Genomic DNA, 23,469 nt, shown 5'->3' on the forward strand with positions numbered 1-23,469 from the left:
ACAGATTCACCACTAGACAAAGTATTCTGATTTGGCTGGAAGAAAAAGGCAGATTGTTTTCTTTTCGTATCCTCAACTGAAATTTGCATTTGTTTAGCACATCCTAATATTGTGATTCAGCATGTAGCTAAATAAAACTCTTTCAGTCATGTTTCTAGTAGTAATATTTCTGACTGTGCTCACATTATATGAAATTCAGGATAGAAACATATGGTAACCATTATAAAAATTACTAGATCTTACATTTCAGGATGTAAAATGCAAAAAAATATTGAAAATATATTGGCAATACCATTATTGTCAGCTAATGAGTTATAGCTTATTAAGTATTGAAAAATCATTTGATGCTTTGAATTTGGCCAGGCATAATGCTAGTCATTTTAGTCAGTTTCTGAGGAAAAAAAAATTAGTAATTCAGTAAAATGGTGTGAATTGATCATGTATATGATCATCTTAGATTTCCAGGATTCAAGTTAAGTACATTCATAGAATATAAATGGATGGGATTGCTGTGATTATCCACAGGGTGTAGGACCTCCTTTACCTGCTTTTTGTTAGAATATAGACGTACTTTTGATTTTTTTTTTTTTAAATGTGAACTGATAAAATGGTCTTAATCTATTCTGTGTTTTTCTTGTAATTCTTTGCATATTTTCAGTCATTGTACATGCTCACTTTTGTGAAGCACACCCTGTTAAAGTAAAATATAACTGCATTTTAGGTGTATTTAAATAATACATTGCCATATGGGTAACATATTTTCAATTTGTCAATTGTATATAAACATGTTTACCTAAAGTGATGTGATTAGTCTCTTTTAACAAAGTCATTTTTCCCATTTGGGGCTACATGGAAGTTGAGTCATGGCAAGATGGGTACCCAGGAAAACTGCTCTGACTGAAGCCAGGTGAATTGGCAAAATCTGTGCAAAGCTGGAATTAATAAGCGCAGTTGGTCTTGGGATGGGTCTGTGATTCTGCATGGTGTCTCCCTGTTCTTCATTTCACAGCTCTTCATTTGCAGAGTTCTACCAGTGTCCTGAAACATCCAGAGCAGCAGAGTACCCAGGGCAGGGAGCAGGACAGGAGGAGGGTAGGGGAAGAAGGAATTCAAGGCAGGCATCCTGTGATGACTTCAATGTCTTCAGCAGGGATCAATCACTAACTCCTGGGTCAATACTGGACCTAGGCTAACCCTGGCAACTTTTGTACTTTGCTGCTTAGCACTTAGACTTCAGGGAGAGCAACATAAAGAAAGCATAGCTAGCAACAAAGCGACTCTGGATCTAATAAGGTTTGTTAGCTCAAGGTTCATGCCATAGCTGAACTGAAAGCAAAGTGGCTGAAATTTCCTCGCACTGAGTAAATATTCTATTCTGACAAGCAAACTGCTTTTGCACAGGTGTGTCTATATTTTGGCATGCATTCAGCCTGCTGTGTGGATAAACTTTTTACAGAATTATTTGCAAATTCATTTTATGTTGGATGAGGGCTCTCTGGATTGGTTATAAGTAATTAACTATTATCTGTAAATGAGATGACAAAAATTAACTGATCCAGCTGGTATCAGTCTTAGTGCAGCTATTTGTTTCTATATATTCTGTACAACACTTCTGCCTTGTTCTTTGTGTTGTAGAGGACACCATCATATTTTCTTTTTACCTCTCTCTTTCCTAGATAATTATAAGCACTCCAAATAGTTTAAGTCTTGTTCTACCAAAAGATGATGCCAGTTTTTTACCAATAGACATGGCTCATAGAGCTATGGCAAATTAATCAGAGTGATATGTTTACTTGAATATCTACTTATATATTTACTTACATATTTAAAGGGTTCAGGAATTTGTTCCACTCCATTGGTTCTACAAAGCAGTTTTTTTGTCACAGACTGATCTAATGGAATGGAAATTGCAAAATAAAAGCCACTGGTATTCAAAACTTGCTACCTGAAATAATCTGGTTTGTTTTACATTATTTTTTATCTTGTTGAATGAGTGGATTTTAGGATTAGGGGAAGTGGTGTATATAATTATGAGAAGGCTATCTACTATAGGGAGTTTGTTTATGGAACTTTTACTCTCTGCTTTCAGTGTGAGGGAGATGCCTAAAATTTCTACAAATACTACTGAACACCTGCCCTTTCATATTCTTTAAGTCGATATCAAAGACGTAATTGAGAACAGATTTTATACATGGTGTAAGACGCATAATCTAAGACCAGCCTCTTGGAAAGCTGTGCTTGATAAATATTCTTTTCATCATTTGAGGTCTATTTATATTAATTAATTTCATCCATTTCAATTTGAGGGGAGCATTGAATAGGTTGATAAGAATTAGAAAAGCAAGCGGAGCTAAAGACAGTATCTAAACGGGCAGTAAGTACACAGCAGTGTGTGCTTGTAGACCTAGTGTTATCTTTTTTGAGTGCCTCCTAATTCTTTGGTTATGGGGGAGTCCGTTGGCTTTCTTAGCCACGTGGGGACACACTGGCCCATGTTCAACAGGTTGTCAAGCAACATCCCCAGCTCCTTTTCTGCTGGGCAGCATTCCAGACAATTTTGCCTCAGCCTGTGGAGCTGCCTGGGCTCACTATGACCCAAGTGCAGGACCAGCACTTGGCTTTGTTGAACCTCATATCACTGACCTTAGTCCAGTGATCCCTACACAGAGCCTTCCTGCCCTCAGGAAGGAAATCAAAGCTCTTGCCCAACAGGGCATCATCTTCAGACTGACTAAGGTGCAGGTCATACCTTTGTCCAGATCATTGATAAAGATATTATACAGGACTTGGTGAGTCCTGGGAAACACCGCTTCTTATTGGCTGCCAAGCGGATATAACTCCACTGACCACCACTCCCGAGGCCCTGCCACCTGGCCAGTTTGTTACCCAGGAAAGGTACACCTGTCAAAGCCATGAGCAGACAGTTTCTCCAGGAGAATCCACTGTTAAAGACTGTACTAAAAACCTTTAGAGGTCTTATCCAACGTTGTTGATAATGATTCTAAGAAGTCCAGGTAGACAATATCCTCATATACTCAGCAGGTCACTTTGTCGTAGAAGGAGTTCAGGTGTCAAGGACCTGGGATCTGCCTTTATGAAACTCCTGCAGGCATGGACTGATCCCCTGGTGGTCCTGTATGTGTCATGTAGTGGCACTGATAGTCATCTCCATGGTCTTTCCACTTGGATTTTAGAATATTCAGTTCTGATAACTGAATTCAGTTTCATTTACAGCTCTTCTTGTTAACAATTTTTGATGCTTTTTTAAAAAGTGTGGAAGAAATACTAACATAATATTTATTTATCTTGGTTATCTATAATTGCATGTTTAGAAATAAATTGCTTGCACTGTCTAATAAAGACTAGAGAGCTGACTTAGAAGCATTTTCTTGACTTATGAGCTAATGCAAGAAAATGAGATAGTCCATCTAATGTCTTAAACCTGCTCATCTAAATCACTAACCTTTCACTAAAAATACTTCTATTATAAAAACAGAGCTTGAGTGTTATGACACTGCACTAATGTATGTATGTTCTTTCTTTCCTTGCATGTGTTGCAGAAACAAGATATACTTAATCAAGTAAGTAATGCTAATTTGATTTTTTTCTTTCTTTGTACATACGTGCAGCATATTTTATTTTGTAGGCTTCCATTGAGATTTACTTATTAATAAATACTGCATGTGGCTATTTTTTAGATAATAGAGTAATATTTAAATCTGAAACTAGAATGCATTCCTTTTCTGCTGGCAGAATTTTTCACTGAGTGAATTTCATTTTTGTCATTCACAGTACATAATTTTACTAACATTAATTGAGTTGAATATTAGAAATAAGTTAAAAGCAAGTAATTGACTTGTTCCATACTTGTCACGGAAATTTCTCTTTACTGTGAGATCTCATAATGGTCTGTATTATTCTGAAATGACAAGAATACATCTCAGGAAAAAATATTAAATCCTGATTTCTTTAACCATATAATACCATTTATATAAAGCAGGCTTAAAATTTCAGACTTAATAATTTGAATAAGGCTTATGATTATGCTTTAAGTGATTGTGACTTTACAGCAATTGCAAGAGAAATGGTTAAAATGCTGATCATCAACCCAAGAACTTGCACGTGAGAAACTTCAGTAGCCTCAAGCAAGGTACAAAGGTAGAATGGAAAAAAAAAAAAAGAAGGAAAGGAAGAAGGACTAATCAAATGGACTGATTTTTTTAAGTGACCTAGTTATTCTTTCTTGGTAACACAAAGGTGTTCAAAAGCTCCAGTGCTGCTGTTCTGGGAAGAGGCAGCCAGAACATGAGAACAATGAGAAAGTCAAGAGAGAGAAAGGGGTAGTTTTGTAGGAACCCCTAACTTTCATGGGTCAGAGGCCCGTGGTGCTTTTGGAGATGTGTTAGTAAGAGCATTACTCTCCATTGGCAACAGGGCTTTCTTCAGATGACCAACGTTATTTTTTTTTTTTTTAATAAGCTAACCGAGTGACTTCAGAGGGTCCTGAAAGAGAAGGTTTCAGCATTAAAGCAGTCTGTGACTAATCTTGAGTGTCATCTCATCAGTATTTAGCTAATTACTTTGTCAAATGAGTAGGTGAACAATGATAGAATCAGCAAACTAAATGAAATTTGGGAATTAATATCACATTGGAAAAGCATGATGAGGTAATGGACTATAGTAAATGGAATGAGATGCACGTGTGCAGAGTGGAGTGTAGTGTACTCTGGTTCTACTGGCATTGTCAGATAAATTGACATGTATGTAGTTGATCATAAGAAGAATGCAAAGTATCATTGTGGTTTAGTCATGAAGAGGAGAAGGATGTTGCTGGGATGTTGTAATTGTGTCCCTGTGGCCATGGCAGTCTGGAAGGAAGACAAAACTTGTAAAAAGAGGTAGTGTCTTAGGCCCATTGACATTAGTGGAAAAGTAGTTAAAATTTCAAGCACACAGGAATATGGTTTGAAAGGATATTTTGTGTTCTTTGCCTCAGCTATGTTCTTTGATGTGACAGAAGATATTAAATTCCTGTAAAGATCTTGCCATATTATAATACATTAAGTGAAGTATTTCCACTACAAGTAGGAAGATTTAATTTTCTATGAAAAGGGTACTGCAGAAGTCACATCTTTCTACTTTTGTCCAAATGATGGGATGAAGTGAACTCAAATTGGAATTCATTTACAGAAGGTTAGTAGGATGTGCAGAATTGTAGCATATATCATGTAGGAGAAGCCTGTCCCTCACGTGTAAGAAGCTGAAGTTATATCTTTCTAGCTGCAGAAGGAAAGAATGTAACATCTTGTGTGTATCACCAGCAGAAACCTCTAGGTTTCTGACACTGGGCATTCTGTTTTTCTGGCTCCATGGGCAAATTTCTAGGGAGAGCTTTCTGGATACCTAGAGAGTTGGGAAGCCTGCCAGGCAGAGATGCTGGCAGTATTGCTGGGAGCCTGCTTTCTGTGGAGCGTGTTGAGGGCATTGAGGTGTAAAATATTTCAGATAGTCAATTTCTGCTGCAAAACTGTTCTGTTTTGAACATTTTTTGTTATCTTTACTGGTCTTTCTCTATCTCGTTTAGTCAGTCTGTGCTACCAGTGCTAATCTCCTCCTTTGGTATCCTCTCTTTTTGATACACTTCTCTACTTTAAGAAATTATTTTTATCCTTTTTTTCCTTTACTTTATTGTATTGTGCAGTAGCTTATGTTTGAACTTTATGAACCTATTACCACTTTCATTTACACATCAAAAGTTAAAAAAGACAAAGAGTTTTAGACAGATGATTTAATTATGATGCAGGGGTGTTGTTTTTCATTATGAAGAACAATATGTTATGCTTTGGGGGTTTTTTTATTGTGATGGCTTCAGCCATGCTTGATTCACCTGCATGGTGGCATCTAGGTAATGTTTATGAAACTGCATAGGAAACCAAAATATAGTAAAAATACTTTGTTATAATTTATTGCAGGAATTAATCAACAGATGGAAATGTCTTGAAGTCTTCTTGTGCCGTAGAGATACTGATATATACGAATGTATACTTGTATAATTGAGCAGATGCCACTCCTCATATCCTTTTAATTCTTTCTAAGCTATACTTTTAAATACTGGTGAGGAGAAAATCAAACTTAGGTCTATTAATATAGCTCTACTTTTACTAAAATGTATACATTTACTTAGTATAAAGTGGATGTAACTTGCTGACAAATGGAACAGGACATTTTAAACCTTTTTCTGTTGGTGTATGTTATTATTCCCAGTGAAGGTTCAAGTTAGACTCAGATTGTGTTAAATCTCAGCAAACAGAGATTTCATGTTCATTCATGAGAGGGAAAGTTTATTAATTTGTATTCTTTAAAACTTTAAAGAGGGAGGGATGAACAGTAACAGGTAACATGACATTGTCTCGTATTACTTTCCTCACTAAAAGTGTTGCAGCGAGTATTTTTAAAAAAAGTAGCTGAAATAACCTCCACAGACCATTACCATTACAGGTAAAATATGTGAGAATATTTCCACTGCCATAGAACGTGCATAGAAAAATGATTTTTCTTAATTCTAAGCAAATTATAAAATACCACTTCAGACATGTTTGTCCATAAGAAGTTTTTTTACACAATCTGCACATGCAGATAAATTTTTTATTTCAGCCTTAACTTTTTGTCATAAGTTATGTTTTTTAGGAATTCATTAATTTTCCTATTTTATTTGGCCTTTGTCTGAACTATGCTACCTACCCCATTTTCCTGACCCATTCTTCTAGGACAGAATGCAAACTTTCTTCTTGTTGCTTTGTTTGATATGTAATCATTTCAGGTAGATTTTGAATGATAATCTCCTACAAGACCCTTCCAAAAGTATGTGATTCATTACTCTTCTTAAAAAAAATCCCACCTTTGTGTAGTAAATGTAACATATTCAGTAAGAGTTAAGTATTAAATACAAGTATTTATGTGTGCAGTACTTAAGGGTATACAAACTTATGCACATACAGAATTAGGTATTAAGGAAAACCTGCTGACAAAAAAAAGTGTTTGGATTTCTTCTACCTGCATGTAAGATTGGGATAAGACTGCAGTAGCTGGTGAATACATTTCAGACTTATTTTGGTAATTAGTATCAATTTAGTAAAATAACATGAGAATGTTATGCTTAAAAATCTAATTATTGCATTAAAATGGAGTTTTTAGATTTCCATTTTAGATGTTTTGTTGAGCTTACCTCTTTGAAGAGCTGGGGGAAAATTTTGGCAGTAATTCACGTCTGTGTATTAGTAATATCCAAATATTATTTGTCCATATGGAGTATTTGGTAGGAGCAGCCTGTGAGAGCATGTGGGTTTTTAATTTTTTTTTAAACATTCAAATTAGTAGATATGTATTTGATTGCTGATATAGCTAAGAAATAGTTTTATTTGGTTACCAGAATTTTCAAAATTAATTATGTAAAAACTGTGTTAAATTGAATGCTTAGATCAGAAAATGATAAGGACTTTGAATTTAAACCGAAGTTTACACTGATGCTCAAAGCCAGTCTTCATGAGGAGTTTGACATTTGATTCGAATGAACATTTAAAATACATTTTCAACACTGAGAATTTAGGCATTCTCATGTGATTCATGGGTTTTAGCTTGTTAATCCTCTGTATATAGTCTCTCCACTTTTTTTTCCACATCTTTTGGCAATGTCAGGTTTTGACATGTAATAATCAATGAATCTTCAAGACTTTGACTTTTGTGGGAATGCTTTAGCACTGGTATTCACAGCTAATCACATCATTGTCACTAATGCGCTCACATTAGTGTTTGCCGGTGTTGTCATAGCACAATGTGTGAATCAGGCCCTGTAATATCTACTCTTATTCAACAGTTCATTTTTCACATATTAGGTCAATATAAGTAGTTTAAAAAGAAATAATCAGTTAAAGGAACTTACCCAACTCAAAAAATAACCCAGAGCAATTACTGTCAGGAGATGAAAGCTGATTATATTTCTGGCACCATTTGGAGATCAGACAACAGAATTTTAAAAGTAATCAATCGAAAATTACATTTCAACATAATTCTCTTTCCATTACGTGTGAAATGTTCTTTTTAATAAATTAAAACCATATGTCATGGAAGTCTCTTGAAATGAATGATGTCTCTTTTTTTCTTTTCTCTCTTACATTGTTTTTTCAGGATGCTGAAAATAGTGGCTTATGCTGAAATATTTTTACAAATATAAAATAAGAAAAAAACCAAAAAGAATGTGGTATTTTAAAAGAATTTATGGGTGGAGATTAATTTCAAACACTAGATCATGTCGTGTTCCCATTTATGTGGCCAGGGTGGGGAGGAATAAAAGGAGTATTATTTCACCCCTCCCTGCCCTGCGCCATCCACAATGGCAACTCTTTTGTCAAGAGACTATTAATTTTTGGATGTCTTGTGAGGAGAAAGAAAGTAAAGTGATACAGCTTCTCTCCCTTCTTTCAACATATCATCCAGAAGAACTGGTTGTTGTATTTACACTAGCTAGGAAAATATAGGAGACAGTTAAACCTCTTCTGCTGCAGTTTTTAGAATAGATCTTGAGTCCAAAGCTTCCATTTTCTTAATAAATTATTGCTTCTCTTCAAATGTGTTAGTGTGGTAGGAGTTAAAATACTACATAGCAAAGTTAAAAAACTTCCATATAAAAAGATGCAAAATTTTCTTTGTATATATCCTGTTTTTCACTGAGCCATGTTTTCTGTATTCTAAGTATTGGGATATACTGACTTCTGATGTCTGTACTGTGTAAAGTTCTGTGTGTTGGCACAGAACATACATATAAATGCATAAATTTGCAATATAAATACTTGGATTTTTCTTGATCTTACATATCTGTGTTTACTATCAGTACAGCAGAAACGCAAGTTGCAAAATTAAACAGCTTAACTGGTCTAGGAGAAAGGACAAAGTTTGTAGATGGAGTTCAGCCTCTTCCTCTTTGTGGCTCAAGGTGTTAGGAGCCATTCTGCTGCTTGGGACAGAAATCAGGCATTTTAAGGCACCTCCATAGCTTGTTGCAGCCATAATCAGGAGATAAAGACCTGTGGCTTTAGCTGAGTGTTTGTCTGTATATGTGTGATACAAAGCTAGAAGAAACCTGAAATATTCTGCTATTTTGCCAAGTAAAATCTTAACTCCTACGTGGAAACCAGGCCTTCAATTCCTGTTCTTCCTGAGATTAAGACTCACCCTCTGTGAAGTACTACTAAATTAGTGTAATGTACTTATCAGTGAGTGCTTGAGAAGAAACAGAACTCTTATCGTTGTAACTGGAGATGTTTTAAAGCATATTTAGCATAGACTGATGCACATTTGTTTTTCCTTGGAGTCCCTCATATTCTGCTTATCTGGGATTCAAAAGAAAATGAAGTGTGGGAAGCAAGAGCTTTGCTTTATGCCATTGGTGTGGAGTAGAAGTAAGATGCATGCATTCTTTAATGATATGTGTAAGGTAAAAAGCGTCTTACCACATATCTGTGAGATACACTGGATACATTGCAAAGAAATTCACATATGGAAAATAGTGGTTGCTTTAATGTCAGGTTTGTAATATTTTGTGCGGTAACAGAAGCATAAAATTTTAGACTACTTTTTAAACTATGAATAAAGTCAGATTTTTAGTGAGCCTAAAACCCCCAAACTATTTTTAATGATTTTGTTTCTTCCTAGTTGTGAATTCTTTAGTCAAAGTAATCAGTATCATCCTGGAAACTCTCTTGAAATATGTAGTTTATCCTGAAAACTGTATTTAATCAGTTGCCAGGTTTTTAGTTTCTTTGTGACTTCTACTTCTTTAAAATTAAGCTTCTTTAGTAATCTTTTTTTCTAGCTCAATAATTGCCATTTGTTCAAATGTGTCTTTTTATGTGTGGTTAATGTTCTTTCATGTGATTTTGTGTGGTATCTTAAGAAGGATAAAGTAGTGTTCAGATTTAGGGAAAAGTAGTATCAGCTAGTAGTTTGGGCAGGAAGATCATCTCGTTTCAAGACCCCTGCCCTGGTCACGGACACTGTCAGTGATGGGGCATCCACAACTTCTGTGGGCACCCTGTTCCAGTTCACCATCCTGACTATAAAGAACTTCCTCATACCTATTCTAAACCTATTCTTCTTCAGTTTACAGACATTGCACTTTGCCCTATCTCTACCTGCCCTTGTAAAAAGTCCCTTGCCAGCTTTCTCGTCAGCCCCCTTTAGGGAGTGAAAGGGGCTATAAGGTCTCCCCAAAGCTTTCTGTTCTCCTGAACAGCCCCGACTCTCTCAGCCTGTCTTCATAGGAGAGCTTTTCTGAGATACAGAAGGACAACAAAAGGCCAGGCTAAAGAATTTTTTACATAATTGGCTTTTTAAATGTATTTTTATAAAAAAAAACAGGTAAATAAATCAGAATGCTTGGTGAGCTGTTACAGAGTTTGATAGGAGCTTTTATCTGCTGGGGTAGAAGGAACTACGATGTCCTGAGGATGTACTTTTAGATCTTGTCTCAGTTCTTCCACTGAATGCAGATTATTCTTTATAACCTAAAACCCCCTCCTTTTGTCTGCTCCATCACCATTTTCCTTAAGAGTGTCAGACAGCTGCTCCAAGTAGGTTGCCTGCAGATGTAATTGAAATCTCTGATTCCAAATCTGGGGTCTGCAGCTCAGTTCCAGCCTTTTCCCCACCTCATACACAGTTACTCAGTGATGCCTCCTTGATAGCCAAGATGCAATGCAGGTAGGGTTGTAAACAAGTTTGGAAGAAAAATTTCTGTTTCATCCTGGTTCTTAAAGGGCTTTTTGAGTGAAGGAATTTTCTCCAAAGTAATGGGAGTTGGCAGAGCAAATCCTAATTGTTCATAACTTCCTTCTAAAGTGAAGGATGCCATATGCCATAATCTTCAGAAAAATTTCCACCACAACACATTGGTTGGTTATGGGTTCTTTACCAAAAAAAATTCAGTTGAAACTACAGATCTGGACAAATCTCTCTATATTTGCTTAGTCAGACATCATGGCAGGAATGTTCTCAGAGTTTGTGGAAATAAACACAGATTTATCTGCTTTGTTTCACTGTAATGAAAACTGCTTGTTCTGTTTTTAATCATAAGAAAGTAACAGTGAGTTTTTTGCACTGATGGAATTTTTTGTAGATAATCTTTTAATGGAATTTACATTCAAAACCTGACAACTGTTAGATATTTTGGACTAATGCATACATCCAAAAATTTAATTATAAAATACATGTAGGATGTGAGATGACATGTTACAGTCCCAGAGGCACTGAGGTACCTCACTGAGCAATCTATAATTGCTGTTTGCTGCTTCATTTAGCATTAGTATATGATGGTGTGTATGGATGAATATTTATGTATATACAATATGTATATTTGTTCTGTTTCTTCTAGCATAGGTGTAGATCTTGAATGGATTATTTCATCTCTGAGTAAAGATAGCATCCAACTCTGGTATGGCAGTTGAACAAAGAAAATAAATAAAATCTTGTTTCATCTATTTTCTATAAAATTTACCTCAGCATCTTACATTTTTCCATATGTCCAGAAGTACTGCCTTAACAGCTGAAAAATTTTGGCCTCTTTTTTGATACATCTCTGTGAGTACATGTTCAGATCACCTCATTCATAGGAGTTTTTCAGTAGTTTGTTCAGGAGTTTCGTTCAGTCATATTTTTACAAATAAATATTTAAAAATTTTTTAGATGTGCAGAAACCTTATTTTTGCCTTCAGTGATTCTTTAGCTCTTTTTTTAGAGACACAGGTTTGAATTTCCTCAGGCGAATGGGAAATTGGCCAAGGTGATTCCCACTGGCGAGTTGTCTTTACCAGGAGATTTTTTTTTTCCCCACAAGAGGAAAATATCTGTCACTTTTTCTCTGCTTTCAGAAGGAAGTGATGGTCTCAGTTGTACTTGGTGCATAGCACATGTTTTGGTTTTTTGTGGATGATTTTATTTTTCTGTGAACATGTCTAGTGAGAACTTTCTTCCCTGTGGCCAGTTAGTGACTTAGACCTCATTATAAACTTTGGTTTGTTTCTTCTTCATCTGTTTGGAAGAAACTTAGAGGAAAAAAAAACCCAAAACCCAATACTTATGGATTAAATGCTTGTTGGAAGTTTAGGGCTAGGATGGTTAATGAAATGTTATGGATTTCCCCCAACAACTTCCTGTGTAGGAAAAGATGCCCATTTTTAATTTCCCTATGCATTGAGTCATAGCGAGTCTAGTTCCATGTTTGCATTCAGAAAAGATGAAAATTGTTTAATGGTTTACACATTTTATTTGCTAAAAATGGTTATTAAAGTTAAATTTATGCATGCCCGTGTCTTACATTCCTTCTCCTTTTCTTTTCTCCAAGGTGAATATATAATTTTTAAGGTTTTTTCTTATATTGAAGTGTTTGTAAACATTGATAAAATCTATAAGTAGGAACTAAATACTTCTAAAATATAATAAAATTAATTTTATATGAACTTATGGTTTAAATGCACTGAAACTGTGTGGTGGTTTTGAATGCACTTCTCTGGAGTTATACCAAAATTTTTCATTACCAAATGAAATTTTATTACCCAGTAATACAGAAGTCTTATTTTGTGAAGTTTCTTTTTGTAAAACATAAGGGTCTCTAATAAACATGTTGAATCAGTTTGATATATAAAAATAGAAATTCAGTTTTATGTGATTAGTATAAAACCCTTTATTTTTCTGTGACCTGCAGGCAAGGATTTTATTAGAGTCAAAGCTAAAAATGCACAGATTGTTTTCTTCTTTTAGACTCCCTCAGAAGATTTAGGCCAAATTATTTGAAAGTTCTTTCATGTTTTTTCTGATTCATCTATGTCCTATTTTATCTCTGTTGTGTTGAAAATTTTCCTGAAATCCCTAAACTTGTGATCATAATCTTCCTATGCCTTGATAGTCTCTTGTGCAGTGGAATTAATTAATTAATTAACTGATGTACCAGGGTAATTGTTGTATAATTGATAATGGTACATCCTCTCATGCTCTCATCCCCTCACTTATGAAACATCATGGAAAATGCTAAATCCTTCTTTCTCAGATTCATTTAAATTCAGCTGGAGCTTCTGGAATGCAAGCAACTCTTGAAAATTAAGCAATTAACCTGCATGCTTAAGAAAACCACATCCACCATTATGGTTGATATATTATTCTGATGTTATTGATCTGAACTGTTTAATTAATTTTTGGTAATTCTTTAGCATAAATAAATTACTTTCAGACCATACCAAAATTCTCTGAACTTTTCATCTGAGAAATTCTAATAATGACAGTGAAATTTGAAAGGAAGATCAAGCATGATACATGTTAAAGTGAAGGTTATTGTTCTCAGCTTTCCTTCTTTTTTTGTCTTTTTCCTTACGAAAACATTGTGCAATACGTTTGAAAAGTGGCTGAGTTGGGGGGAAATGCTGGTAATCAAAGGAAGGGTACTTACTTGCTGCAGCATTTCCCTATTTCAAAAGGGTAAAGGTCCATGAGGATAAAGAAAAATAGTGTACAATTTCAGAATAGAGAAATGAGTATGATACTGTGTGTTGTTTTCTCTATTGTGAAAGCAGTTTTAAATTAAGCTAAGCAAAAGTTTTGCATCTTTATGTGCTCTGTTCTAAATAAATCATACTCAACACTTAAACCTCTACTTGGTGAGAATGCTCTAGCACCTCTGTGTCTTCTTCTCTGCTGTTGTCAGGATTTCTTAAAAGAAATTCTTCCATTTTTCTATGTTCGTGTAATAAGTTATGTGTATTACAGTGAGAGATGGTAGAAAAGGCACTGAAAGCAATTTAAAAGTGAGCCTGTTTTTGGAAGATCACCCTTTTTCATTGGGAGGCTTGATGGATGAACCAAACTACTCCTAGATCTGCTGGAGACTGGCTTAGTTCTCTTATTTACTGTATATACATTTACAAAAACAAATATCCAGATATTACTATACCGTTTTAGAGCTCGGTTCTAATAGGATCATTTAGACCAATTATGTTAGGTCTTCTAGAATGTTTTTCTGCTATGCAGTATTAGAATCCCAGATTTTGAGGTTTTAGGCAAGAACCTAATCACAGAGCTCTACACAGAGATCTCCCTTAGGCAGCATTGGTTTTATACATTCTTACGTACAGCATGTGGTTTTGCACCTGTATTTTGGCCATTCTAAACATTTCTGATGTGTGTTCAAGTAATTTGCCAGCTCCTGACTAATTTTCATTATAATTGGAAAGTTTTTGGATATGCAGCATCTGAACTCTGGTTATATGAATATTGCTGCTTCCCTGGGTGAATACAGGTCACAGAGCACGTTAGAACAGAGGATAAAGCACTGTCTACTGGCTGTAAAACAACCTTTAGAACAGCCACACACTTTCTTTTGTCCTTTGCTGAGCCACCCTTATTGCTGGAATTCAGAATGTCAAATGTAATAAATGGACATGGCAGCCAAATGATGTGTTACATTAGTATCTCTTGTCTTTTCTAGCAGTTTGGAGCAAATGCTGTATGGAGGATATTGGTTTAAATGATAGTCTGACCATCTTTACAAAATATTTAAAACTTTGACCATCTTTGAGAAAGAGGGTCTTCAGGAAGAAAGAAGTACATAATTTCAAACTTATTTATTTATCCATTTCTCTACTCAGGTATAATTCCGAATCCATTAAGTGAAAAAAAAAAAAAAAAAAAGTGGCATTAGGGATTTGGTTACTGCTGGCAGCTTGGAGAACCAATGCCACTCAGGCAGCAGTTCAAAAATCTAAGGTTGCTCTAAACTCAGTGAATATTTTTTGCAATATATACATAAAATATGCAGACAAGGTAAATACGGAAAAGATTATTGTAATGTAAAGATATTTACATGGCCATACATAAACCTTAATTTAAATGGGATTATAATTTTGGTTTAGTTTCCGTTTTCACTTAGCTGGTTTTTTGTGTATATGATTAATTTAGATAGCTAAGACACATTTCATTAATGCACAATTTAACAAAGCAATTTCACGTTGTTAAAGTCAGTTGATTTAGTGATTAATGTATTTGTTATGCTTGCAGATAAAAAAATACATTCATATAGTGTATATTAGTGTAACTAATTACTGATTTACTTGGATGCTGATACAAATCCTTTTGTTATTGTGATTCATAGTTTATAAACAGTGAATTAAATGTCAGTGGCTTTATTAGAGAAAAAAGTGTAAAGTTTGTAGCATGAATGCAACAGTGTATGATTTGCCAAGGTCAAAGAGTGTGGCTGAAGCTGTCTGATGAGATAAAGATAGTGAGTCCATGTCCAAGGTGATTATTTCCATTTTATACTCATCTTGAGCATTTTGAACATTTTTTTTTTTTCAGTCTCTGCTATTTTTGTCCTCAAGAGGTGAGAGTTGTATTGGTTCCGCTGCGCTTCTTTCTCTAATGAGGTGTTCTGTATTAGAAGCTCAGCAGAGATACCCTCTGGCCAATCTTGCATTCCTAATAATTATGACTTGCACAAGAGGAGTCAGATTTTGCAATTTGTGTTGTTGGTCCCTCGTAAGGATGATGATATACATTTAAAACATTACCCTTCGGTAGTTAGGTCTTGATCTTAATGGGAAACACTTTATTTAGTTTGCACATAAAATTTCAATATCTCATAAATACATTAAAAAATTAAAAGTCAAAGAAGTCAGTGGAAGAGAAGTTTCTGCTAAGTCTCAAAGTTATATTAAAATAATAGCAAAAATTATTTATACTGTGACTCAGATTCCAAATTCACTGAAGTCTTTGAAAGTTCAGTTTTTATTTTCTTTTTTCCAGCATGATTTCAAGTTGACTCTGGTAGTCTTTTCCCTCCTTCCATGTTCACTGTGATGATCTAAAGGAGTTGCACTAGACTTTTCTATGGAGAAATGGAGTATTCCTGAAGAATAGGGAAACTTCTCAAAGTCAGTTTTGTGGTATCATGTGGATTTATCTCTTTATTTAAAAATTACAAGTTGCTGTTCTCTTTGCTCTGTAAACACTATGTTTCATCAGATTAATAATTGATAAGCTGTTTTACATTCACAAACGTAGCGATAAATATGCAGTTGTGTCAATATGTTTCAGGATACCTGTATCTTCATTCTCTATTAGCAGGATAAAATGGGGTCATAATGCTTTGCACTGCTGTGACCCCATTGAGCCTACACCTTCCTTGAGGGGGGGAGGTGCTGATATCTCCCTGGTGACCAGCAACAGGACGTGAAGAAATAGAAAGAAGTTGCATCAGGGGAAGTTCAGATCAGGCATCAGGAAAAGGCTCTTCACTGGGAGGCTGGTTGGTCAGTTGGAAGAAGCTTTCCCAGAGCATGTTTTGGTCATGGCACCAAGCCCATCAGAGGTCAAGGAGCATCTGGATGATGCTCTTAGTCATATGGTTTAATTTCGGGTAGTCCTGTGAGGAGCAGGGAGTTGAACTCAATGCTCCTTACGTACTCCTTCCAACTTGAGAAAATCTGTGACTCATTTTATTACTTAAAACAGACAATGCTGTTTGAACAGAAAAAAAGTCATCATTCGAGTTTTATTAATTATCTCTTACCTTCCTGGCAAAAGCAAAACCAAATGAAGCTATATGACAAATGTTTTGGATCAACAACTTTGTTTTTTCCCCTCTAAGTAATGCTGCATGTCTGAGCACTCTCATTTGACTCTTCGAACCTATTTGAGACAGGGTGATTAGTAACTCCTTGACAAACACCAGCAAAGCATGTTGCCATGTAGGAAAAGACAGGGGGCCTTCAATTCACTGAATTAGGCATCCAAAAATCCCCTGCTTTTTGTCTGCCTAATTATAGGAAAAGCTAACGACATGCTAAGTACATCCCTAGGAGCTCTCTAGGCGCCTTGGATGCAAATCAAGAAATTTGAGAGCATGGAACTTGATTTCAGGGTCGTGATGTAAGTGCTCTGAATTTACTCTGGGCTATTTTACACAGTGCTCTGAGGTATTATACAATACTGTGAATTTTCAAAGTAATACTTAATTCAATAATCACTTTCAAGAATAGGTATGCCAGTCTATATCTTCAGAAATCAATATATTCAAATACAGTCCAAAGCTTTTGTCAGCAGAATATAAGTGATAGATTAGTGTGTTTGTTTGTTTTACAAACCATTAATTTTTTTTTTCCTTTTTTCTTCCCTTTCACTGCAGACAATTGATTTAGAGGGGTTCAAGCTGTTCATGAAGACTTTTCTGGAGGCAGAGTTACCAGATGATTTCATTGAACACCTTTTTACATCATTTAGGAGCAAAATCTCTCACTGTAGTCCATTAATTAAAAACAAACCACAGCACCTTTCTGGAGGTAAGTAATAAAATCAGTACTTAAAAGAGCTATAGGTTCCCTCACCCTGCTGTTTTACTTCTAATAACTGTAAATATATGAAATTCTTGACTACACGTTGCGGGATTTTTGTTCTGGTATTTGTGAAATTAGAGAAACTAACTCAACCATAATAGGAAATACCGTGAAAAGAAATGGAAATTAAATGGTTTCATCTTTTCATCTCACAATAATGATGTAGCTGAGACACCAAGTGGACATTCTTTGTCATGTTAATGCTAATCAGATTGCTATGGTTACATGTTCTTGTTGCCTATTCTCCTGTACAAACACTTAAAAATCTTCAGGCTTCATGCAGGAGACTCCTGCTGGTGCTCAACCATTTCTGTGCCAGTTGCTGCTGTTTCCTTTAACTGTCTAGGTGTAATTCTGTTGTTATTAATCCTACATACTTAGCAGCTACTGATATTTTAAATGTTGGATAAGTATTAGTATATCACTAAAAGTGATTTTGATTTCAGAGGACACAGCTAAATTTTGCCCTGTATAGGCTGTACTCAGCTTTCTTCACTTTCACAATAGTTCTCTTTGACATATTTTATTCCTATGTGTGGTAAAATTGTAATAATGATAATTATTATAACATAATTATTGAGGATAGTGCTGTTATTACTGTTGTTGTTTCAGTTGTATGTCAAGTTTCTTACTCTGATATTGCCTCCTAAAATATTTTTCTCCTACACTAGCTTTTCCAATTTTGTCAAGAGTTTTTAAATTTTTCTGTTACTAAGTACTTTAGAAATAATATAATGTAATATCAGTTTAGGAAGCTTCCATGTTTTTAGCGTAATGCCAGAAGGACTGTTTGATAAATTGTTGCATCCAAAACATATTCAGAGACGCAGTCCAGTTCACCTTGTGCAAGAATTGTTTGGGCTTGAAAATATACTGCTTTTATGTTGTAATTCAATTTAATGGTTTCAAATAAATGTTACATCATGATAATTCGTAGCTTCTAAGGGGAAAACACTGTGCATTGGTACATTTTGATGTGCAAATGGAAACTATGGAAACACTTGGTTTTGGGTGTTTTCACTATTGGTAGCATAAAAAAAAAAGCCTGACTGTACTGGAAAGCAATTTCTTCAGAAATATTAGACATTCTTCTGGAAAATGGAGGGGTAAGTCATAGAGAAATGACAAGGATTATAGCAGGGTTCATCAGTCCATCAGGTATGTGCTTGTTTTACACTTAGTCTCATTTGGTCCACTCATGTCTGTTTATAAATGTATTTTCAGTTAAGGTGTCTGAAGAGAGATGGAAGCAGATGCCAGGTAAGCAGCAGGACTGGAAGTCATCTGTAAGTCAGTAGTACATTGCAGCCAGCCCTTCCCACCTCTGATTAAGAAGTAATAATTTAACCTGTATCTTGCAGCTGATAGGTTACAAGGTACCTTAAAATTAGTATTCTTTTTCATTTGGGTTTCAGCACTCTTTATTTTTGAGAAGAGTTATCCCAGGTTTTATAATCCTTTTTATTCTGTGAATATGATTTTTGTAAGACTGGAATATGAACTGTTTGTGTAAGTTGTGTGATTAAAGCTAGCATTTAACTGAATAAAATATTACAGTGTCTTAATTTTAATGACACCTAACTGACATGCAAGCTTATTAAATAGAACATTGACTTATTAAATATTTTTGTTCATTTAATATTTACTTTTAGTATTTATTATTTGCTGAAATGTCATGAAAATAAAATTAATTCCAAAATACATTTTTGCACGCCAGTTTGCTCTTTTTCACCTTATTTTATTGTTTTAACATGTGTATCTCATAACATGCAGGCATACCTTTTAAAACGTAGGCTTTTGAAGATGTATCTGGATTGCAATCAAGTTTAAAATTTAGGGAGAGAGGGGACAACCCTCAGTGAGTGAGAAGTGTAACAAAGTCATAAAGAAAGTTTTCTTACTCCTTTTCCTGTGTTCGGCTGTCCTTCCCATTATTCCCCATTTTGGTCCCGCAGATTCCAGTAATATCATCAGGACTGGTCATACTAAGGTTGTTCTGAAAAAAAGTTTGGCAATTTTGAAACTTTAATTCCAAGTGGTGCTATTAATCACAATGTCTGAGCAATTATTGTGATTATTATTGAAATTCTAAATATATTTTCTCAGTAGTCTGTCACTGAGACTTTTGTGTTTGAATTATGTGCTGCACTGGCACACATCTGGCTGTTTTTTTCAGGATAACAATACACTTGGGTATTAGTAGAGTTTTCATTGACACTAAAACATCTTCAATTAGTGTAGTTGTTGTCAATCTATAAGTTAGATGAAGCTTCTACAAGCACAAGAAAGTGGATGCAGACTTGGGCTGGGGTTGTTTTTAATAGTTAGCATCTAGTATGGTAGAACAAAAATATTCATCAAATTGTTTTGTAGTCAAATGAAATCAGATCAGCACAAATTTAAAAAAATGTTTATGCCATTCCCAGGGGGGGGGGGGGGGGGGGGGGTAGTGTTTTGGATAGCTTATTTTGGTTCTACCTTTGCTGGATAAACTATGAACATGAATTGTTTAAAGCTTTATATTTAAATTAAGATGTAATCTGAGATTCAGATAAAACAAAGATGAATGCATGCAAAAGTTATGTTTTCATTTTCTGCTTGTATTGTATGTTCAGACTAACAAAAGCTATGGGTTGTTTCCAGGTCTGAGACTTAACAAGGGTACCTCTACATCCAGACCTCCTACTCCTGCCAACTCACATTTACCAGACATGATCCAGCTGAAAGATATTGTTTGCTATTTGTCACTGCTAGAAAGAGGAAGACCTGAAGACAAGCTAGAATGTATGTTCTTTTTTAATTTTAAATATTTATTTCCCTAAGTCAACAAAAAATATTTTGTTTCTGAATTTAAGAACCTGTTTTTAGCAGATGGATTATAAAAATATGGTTCTAGGTGACCCTTATTGCAGAAATGATTTTTTATTCTTACTAGTGGTGAGATTTTAAATGAAATTTGTTCTATCTAGTATTTGCTAAAATGGGGAGTAAGGATTGTACATTTTGTAGTTACAGTAATGCTCTCTACACTGTCATGTCTTGTTTGGTATAAGATCTGAGAAAAACAAACTATACTAAGTATACTTAGAGATCTATAGATGGGGTGAATAACCTGTATTTAACATCCTAATTCAAGCAAAGAACAGTTGCTAATATAGGCTGTGGGCTCCATAATATTATTGAATACTGAAAAGCCAAGAATGATCCAAGTCTGCATCACTGTTGGGAAGGAGTGTTTGACACGGGAAGTTAGAAATTCTTGTTTGGTTTTGTTTGTTTGGTTTTTACTTTTTAATTAGGGGTCTGGGTCTTTAAAATGCAACACCTATTAAAAAAAAAAACCCAAACACAAACAAACAAACAAAAAAAAAAACCAGCCTGTGAGTTTGATCTATAAATTGGAGGAAAAAAGAAAAAACCTTGTTTCCTTATTGTGGAATTATAGAAGTCAGTTTCTTGTGTGGCTAAACTGTCAGACCAATCATATATTCCTTATTGAGGAGAAGTATATTTCACTATACATAACTGGTCTGTTTATAAAAGATCTGTGGGATCAGGCTCTCGTGCAAAGTAAGTGTTCAGTATGTTAGGATGTGCAAACAGTAATCTGCTTCTGTCAAAATAAGAAATGCATTACAAGGTTACATGTTGCTAAAGTATCTTGATGTTTTGTTAACCTGTAGCTAGCTTACAGAAGCAACTTTGTACTGCAAGGTCACAGCAAATCCCCCAAATTTGGTAATATTGTTTTGGTATCATATGATTAAAATATGAGAATGTAAGTGTGAATGCACATTCAGATCACAGACACAGAAAAACTGAGATCCAAGGACTGAATTTAACTTACAGTGTAATATCTGCTGCATGGTAGCAAGTTATGCAAGCCTTGCCAGAGCTCTGAGGAGCTCGATGCACAAACCACGGCATGAAATAGAGATCGCTTGCCTTCCCTGGAGTCAGGAGCTGGTACAGTGGAAAGGAGGAGAGACAGAGGAGCAAGGATAATTACAGTACAGGAATTTACCATGAACTTCCTACAATAGGGGCTGCATGGGAAAAGACTGTTCTATGTGATTTAGGAGCAAGAGAGCATGACCTAATATGTTTGTGGTACTTAAATATTTTATGTATTCAAGGTCAATTGCATTTACTACATATAATTCTGGGCATGGTAGTTTAATGGGTTTATATTCTTCTTTGTCATACAGAGTTGAAATATTCCACATATTTTCACTTATTGGTATCTAAATTTCAGATTATACTGCACCATTGTATGCAGACTTCTCTGTTGATTTCAGTTAATTCTCATTATAAGTTCTTGGTATAATTTAACTCTTTTTCTGAATTTGAAAGCAGTAGTTCTGATGTAAATTATAGGTGTATAGCAATGAAGGGAAAAAGAAAAATGGTTTATTCTGGGGTTGCCAGTTATTAATATCAATACCAATTTCAAGTAGTGATATAAATTTTTTTTTCAGATGACAAAGCTGGAAAAAAATGAGTCATAGCTGAGTGTTTGAAGATTTAATTCAGGACATGCAGAACATGAAAGTAGTGCTTTCAGTTGAAATTTGATGTAGGCTGGAGGATAAACTACACTAACAGTTTCATCTTTGTATCTGTATGATCTACATATTTTCAGAGATTTATAAATATTCCGTATAAATGGATTTTCTAACATATTAGAGTGTAAAGAGGTCTTGCATAATGTGAACCTCACCTGTTTGGCATGCTCAGCATATCTGTTATTCATAATCTATGTATGACCTGAATATAAAGAAAATCCCAAGCATTCCTCACAGAGATACATTGAGGGAACATATCTTAGGTTTTAAGACGAAATTGCCATCTAGAAATAGAAATTGAGTGCACAGTCAGTCTAATCAGGTAAGGAGATGAAAAAACAAATAGAAAAAATTGACTTGGGCTCCGTAGTTTGCATCAGAACTTCTGTTTGGTTGTTTTTATCATTTTGTTGTTGGTTTTGGTTTTGTTTTTTTTTTTTTTTTCTCCTAGAGTGTGTAAATCAAGAGCATGAATATTTAGCAGTGTATGAATAGAAAAGAGATTGCATGCCACACCACTAGCATAGTTTTCAGTATCTAGCCAAGAGCACAGATATAGCCTTTTTGCTACCCTATACCTATGCAATTGGAAAGACTTTGTTTCTACAAAGTGAAACATTATAATTACACTAATGTCTGGTTTTGAACGACTGATTAGAACTAGTAATTCATGTTAAAGGAAAAAAAAGCACTACTTCTCTGGAGTGGGTAAAGGGCATGGAGATGCTAAAACTTGCTGTAAAACATTCTCTCAACTACTGTCTGAGAATCACAGAGGAGGAGGAAGGAGAGCCAAATGATTTTATCTTTATGGTTGAGTGATTCAGTGATTCATCCCTGTGGAAACTGTGAATGCCTAATGATACCTTTGCCAGACAATATTAGCTGTCAAGCTCTGAGAAGCTTTGGTGGAAGGTGTACCAGCAGGGGCAGCACCAATCTCTGGTGGCTTTTGGCATTAACTTGTTTGACACTGAAACAATTTTGCTGTGGTAACTCTAGGGAAAGAAGGGTATTTTTTTAGGTTTTCTTAACCTGTAAGTAATGAATCATGGGCCTTTGTGGCGTGAAATAGTGTGCTGCTGTAAATATCATCAATCTTGTATTACAGCTCTCTTAAGAGCAGTTCAAGGTAGTGGCAAAAATTGCTGAAGTGGTATAGAGGTGTAGGTATTACCATCTTTCCACACAGTTACATGATCAACTCATTCCCAAGATGGAGGGTATAAGTGAAACAAGCCAAGACGTATAACAGTTAATATGTTTTGCTCTAAGTCCAAAAATAATCAAATTCTTTCTGAACTTTACTCTCTAATTGCTAATAATTTCTTCTCACTTCTCATTATATTGTTTCCTGAAAATTATGGTAAGCTTTGTTTGTGAAATTTTTTGGACTGTAACAACCTCTGCTATGGATCGAGTGTGGTAGGATTCCTCAGTGTTAAATAGATCGTGTGTTACGTTTCTAGAGA

The 23,469-nt window shown here is 35.1% G+C and overlaps 1 protein-coding gene across 1 annotated transcript in view; it reads left to right on the forward strand.

The window, feature by feature from the left end:
* Window positions 1-23,469, forward strand: part of DGKB (diacylglycerol kinase beta) — a 330,606-nt gene that overhangs the window by 61,783 nt on the left and 245,354 nt on the right. The window contains exons 4-6 of the mRNA XM_041418276.1: window positions 17,225-17,378; window positions 18,657-18,692; window positions 20,076-20,216. Of these exons, the coding sequence (XP_041274210.1) occupies window positions 17,225-17,378; window positions 18,657-18,692; window positions 20,076-20,216 (331 nt within the window). The remainder of the gene's footprint in view (window positions 1-17,224; window positions 17,379-18,656; window positions 18,693-20,075; window positions 20,217-23,469) is intronic.

The sequence above is a fragment of the Onychostruthus taczanowskii genome, unplaced genomic scaffold (genome assembly GCF_017590055.1).
Source record: "Onychostruthus taczanowskii isolate IOZ18803 unplaced genomic scaffold, ASM1759005v1 scaffold59, whole genome shotgun sequence".
NCBI lineage: Eukaryota > Metazoa > Chordata > Aves > Passeriformes > Passeridae > Onychostruthus > Onychostruthus taczanowskii.